Here is a 4,829-nt window from a genome sequence, read left to right as displayed (position 1 = left end):
TTACTTCAATTTGATTTAATGTTGTTTGTTACCTTTGGTTCATAGTTGATTTAATGTTATTTGTTAGCTTTGGTTCATAGGTGATTTAATGTTATTTCTTACCTTTGATTCATAGTTGGGTTACTGTTATTTGTTACCTTTGATTCATAGTTGGGTTAATGTTATTTGTTACCTTTGCTTCCTAGTTTATCTTATCTTGACTCATGTGTAGCTCATACATCATATTTTATAAATCCAATGTATTGTTCATCACTCTCTCTTCTCTTTCCCACTACAAATATATCATGATTCTTTGGAACAGGTCTATAGGAAGTGCAAATTTTGTTTCCAAGTTTCCATCACATAATGTACATTGCAATGAAGCTATCTTTCTACTCTAACGTTTCAACCCATCACAGGACACACAATAAGCATCTCTACATGAATGCTCTTCGTTTGAATGGAAAACTAGAGTTTCATGTACCCATAAGCTTGTTTTTCCATCAAGAACATGATTTGTGTAAGGGCCACAAGGCACTCAAGTCTCACACATTCTTCAAACTAGGATGATGGTTATGCAATATACACACTAAATGTGTTTTGACCTTATCCATCAGAACTACATTATTGCCTTTCTTCAAAATTTAATTGTGAGTTTTGTAATCTTTGTTGAGACAAGGAACAACTATTAATGTGAGTACAATACATACGGGTCAATGATGTAGGCCAAGATTATAAGGACATGCTATGTCATTGGAACTTAGCTTGTGACATAGACCATTTATCATATTTTGAATTGATTTCAGACCTTTTTTCATTAAGAAAATAGCTTGTGTTGGTTCTTGTCATGTTATGTGATCTTGGAAAACATTGTAGCTAGGAATCATAACATTTCATTATTAAAACTTCGAAGTTTGCCATATTCAACCTAGTGAAGGTGATAGCTAAATGTTCCATCTAATTTAGTGAAATGCTATCATGTGATCATTTTCAATATAGTTGTGTGTATACATGACATTAGGACATAAGGTTTCACCATGCCCCCTGAATTCATCCTATAGAATGATGAGGTGGCATTCTAGATTTGGGGACATCTTCTACCACACCTCTCAGTCCGAAGGACAACCATCTTCTTGTGTCATGTGAACTTGGGGACATGCAAAAGAAGCTTAATTTTGGCCTTCTTTAATTTGGCCTCTAACCTAAGACATTTTTTTCCTACAACCTTGTCATCCTATTGAGATCTCTCTATATAAAACCAAGCCATCCAACTCTTTTGCTACAATCAAACAGTCATTTATTTCATAAACATGTGTTTTGAACGGATTACCACATACTCTTAAACATGTGTTTTGAATGGATTATCACATACCATCTCCGTTTACCTCTCTCGAAAATCCTCATCCTGTTATACGAGGCCAAGCTTCCCCCTTACCTTACCTCTAGACCCGCCACATCCTTGTCTAGTATGCGTATATGTCGTAAAACATGTCGTTCTCATTGTGTCCATATTCTTGTCCTAATTTCGTATACCCTTCCTCGTTCATCACCAGTATGCTCAAAATCCTCTTTACATAAATTATTCCTTATGCAAAGCAGAGCTCTAAAGAAACAAAAGGTTATTCTCAAGAATGAAGGATGGATGGTTTACATTTTTTCATTTCCTTATGCAAAGGAGAGCTCTAAAGAAACAAAAGGTTATTCTCAAGAATGAAGGATGGATGGTTTACATTTTTTTCATTTCCTTATGCAATGCAGAGCTCTAAAGAAACAAAAGGTTATTCTCAAGAATGAAGGATGGATGGTTTACATTTTTTCATTTCCGTATGCAAAGGAGAGCTCTAAAGAAACAAAAGGTTATTCTCAAGAATGAAGGATGGGCAATGGGCAAAATCTTGTATTAAACTTTTATATAAATGGGTATGAATGAGGCCGACAAAAGAATAATGCCTTTTATGTACACTTTGTTGTTTAAAAAGGGGTCCAAATTATGAGTTTGCTTGAAGAAGAAGATGTTGATGATGATGATGCTGAATCATGATGATTCAATTCAATGACTTGTGTCTGTGGAAGACAAATCCGGCGGTAAAGAAGACTGAGATTGAGACATAGATATGATACTGAGTTGGCTCCAAGCAGAGGACATCGGATATGTCGGCGTAGTGTTGGGTAGTGTCAACAATGTCTTCTCTTCCAACACTTGGATGACTTGTCTCATCGTGGGGCGGCCATCGGGATTGGGATGACAACATGTGAGACCAAGGTGTAACACACATGCCCATTCATGGGTGGGTACAATGCTAGAATCAAGGGCCTCCATGATCTTATCTTCTTGGTGGAGAAGCCATACCCAATCGATTAGCCGTTGCTCTCGTTGCTCTAGAGACGGATCGATGGGCCGGCGGCCACACGCGACTGCCAATGCAAGCACCCCGAAGCTATACACATCCGCCTTGTCCGTGCCCCTCCCCGTGTACACGAGCTCCGGGGCCACATACCCCGGCGTGCCCACGGCCGTTAGGGTCACCTCTTGGTTGTGAGAGATGAGCCTCGCGAGGCCGAAATCACACAACAAGGGCTCCAGATCGTCCGTCAACAACACGTTCTCGGCCTTCACGTCCCTATGCAAGATGCAACTCCCCAATCCTGTGTGTAGATACTCCAATCCGGCCGCGATCCCCGAAAGTATCTTCGATTTCACACCCGTGTCGAGTGACCCTTTCTTCTTCCCGAAGATGTACTGGTCCAAGCTTCCTTTGCTCAAGTACTTGTAGAGCAGCAATGCCTCGCCTTTCTCGTAGCACCATCCTTCCAATGCCAGCAAGTTGCGATGGCGGAGAGTGCTGATGATCTCGATCTCGGACACGAAATCTTGCTCTTTCTTCACTCCATCCTTGAGCCTCTTGAGGGCAAACAAGGAGCCATTGGGTAGCTTTGCGAGATAGACACTACTATACCCACCCTCGCCGATCTTGTTGGCCTCCGAGAAGCCGGCAGCGGCTTTTTTAAGCTCTTTGTATCGGTAGCGTAGCAGAAAGGCTTGGGTATCGGCTGCGAAATTGGTCATTTTCAGCGAGGCGAGATGTTGCACCGATTCCCGCCGGGCGCGCCAGACCATCCGGTAAACAATGAAGATCACAACTAGGACTAGAAGCAAGAGAGCAATAGGTAAGGCGATCGCAAGTACCATCAAGGATGGAGGGGAAGAGGCCGAATTTGGGTCAGTCATGCTGAAATTCCATGCATACAAGGCCAAGCCCTCCAGATTCCCGAAGCCGAAGAGGTTCGTGGAGGAGAAGCCGGCATAGACAGGCTGGTGGAAGAGGCTGGAGATGTTGTAAGTGTAATGAAGGATAGGATCGAGAGGGCGGGGAGGGGGGTTTTCGGGGTCCGAGATGTTGGTCATCCATACCTGGATAAGGTTCGAAGAGGAGGTGTACTCGACCCAAGTGGTGAAGGTGTAGTTGTTGTAGAGGAAGAGAGGCGAGGAGGTGTCATTCGTGTCGGTATAATTGGCTGAGACTAGCGAGTTTATGTCTATACCGATGTGGCTCAGGCTAGGGTCCTTGTAGAGGAGGCTTAGGGAGGTATCGAACTCGATGGCGAAGAAAGGGTATGGCGGATCGGCTATGGTCTGGTTAGTGTTGGTGGTGTTCTGGTATGTCACTAGGCCTAGGGCACCTGCCTGGCTATACGGCGGGGCCACCGAGGAATTGGAGAGGAAGAAGGCCATCCCGCTGCCCGACACCGAGGCATTCGTCACGATCTGGAAGGTGAAGGAGGTGGAGAAGGAGGCGGTCGGGGAGAGTGTGAAAGGATCCTTGTACACCATCCGTCCGAGGTTCCCGATCGTGTCGTTCACCTTAGGGTTTGCTGTGGTTGGGTCAGGGGTTAGCCAGATTATTGAGTTGGAGTAGGAGACCACTTGTCCTTGGTACCATGGATCCTCCACCACAAGGATCAGATCTGCTATGTTGCTGTTGTCAAAGACTGCATGCTCAAATTCCAGTTCCTCTGCTCGAGCAGCTATGGAGGTAAACACAAGAAGAAGGAGAAGAAGAAGAAGAAGAAGAAGAAGGGGCATATGCTTAAGATTCATGTCCATACCTAGCAGTAAGTGTGGGTTTTTTCTTCTGTCTGTCTAGGTAGGAAAGGAAGGAATGTGTGCAGGAAAGAATGGAGCATAAAGAAGAAGGAGAAGAAGAAGGAGAAGGAGAAAAGAATCCTCTGTTTTTTCTGTCTTTCTATCCTTCCCCTGTCTTTCTCTGTACCAAAAGAAAAGGATAACTATGCAATTTTACTATTATGTTTGTTTATTTATTTATTTATTTATTTATTTATTTATTTATTTATTTATTTATTTATTTATTTATTTATTTATTTATTTTTGAAATTCCATTTTCTTTCTATTTATTATTAAATTTTAACTAATCTTTGACATTGTCAATATAGACAGCTCTGGATTTTTTTATTTTATTTTTTTTATTTTATTTATTTATTTTTGTTTTTTGATTCTGCTAAAAATGATGAGAATTCACTATTATTTTGTAGATTTTCCTCAGGAGTAGATAAATAGGAGGCCTTCCTTCAAATGTTTGTGCCATAATTGGCAAGGTGGGGTTTATGTCAAGGTTTTGAACCCAAAATGCATTATCTCATATTGAGCTTGGTTCAAGTTCAAGCACTCCGCATGAGTGGTTGATGGAATTAGGGTTTTACCCTCATCCACGATTCGACCTGCTTTAGAGCCACAAGGTGAAGAAGGTTTACTCTGGGATCCGAGACCTTAATCACTTTGTTTGTGCAACGAGCCTCTTTACCATGAACTTTCGTGCACTTGAAACCACCTA

The 4,829-nt window shown here is 42.0% G+C and overlaps 1 protein-coding gene across 1 annotated transcript; it reads right to left on the bottom strand.

Annotated features, from left to right (window-relative positions):
• Positions 1 to 1,917: 1,917 nt before the first annotated feature.
• Positions 1,918 to 4,209, bottom strand: LOC147860753 (L-type lectin-domain containing receptor kinase IX.1-like). The gene has a single exon (XM_087323524.1). It carries the CDS (start codon positions 4,082 to 4,084, stop codon positions 2,030 to 2,032), a length of 2,055 nt encoding a protein of 684 aa, XP_087179650.1. The 5' UTR covers positions 4,085 to 4,209; the 3' UTR covers positions 1,918 to 2,029.
• Positions 4,210 to 4,829: the final 620 nt, after the last annotated feature.

The sequence above is a fragment of the Azolla caroliniana genome, unplaced genomic scaffold, assembly GCF_043228905.1.
Source record: "Azolla caroliniana isolate FFs.n. ecotype wild unplaced genomic scaffold, voAzoCaro1.0.p SCAF_8, whole genome shotgun sequence".
NCBI lineage: Eukaryota > Viridiplantae > Streptophyta > Polypodiopsida > Salviniales > Salviniaceae > Azolla > Azolla caroliniana.
The sequence above is the reverse complement of the archived record's forward strand: the minus strand, read 5'-3'. Positions and strand labels throughout refer to the sequence as shown.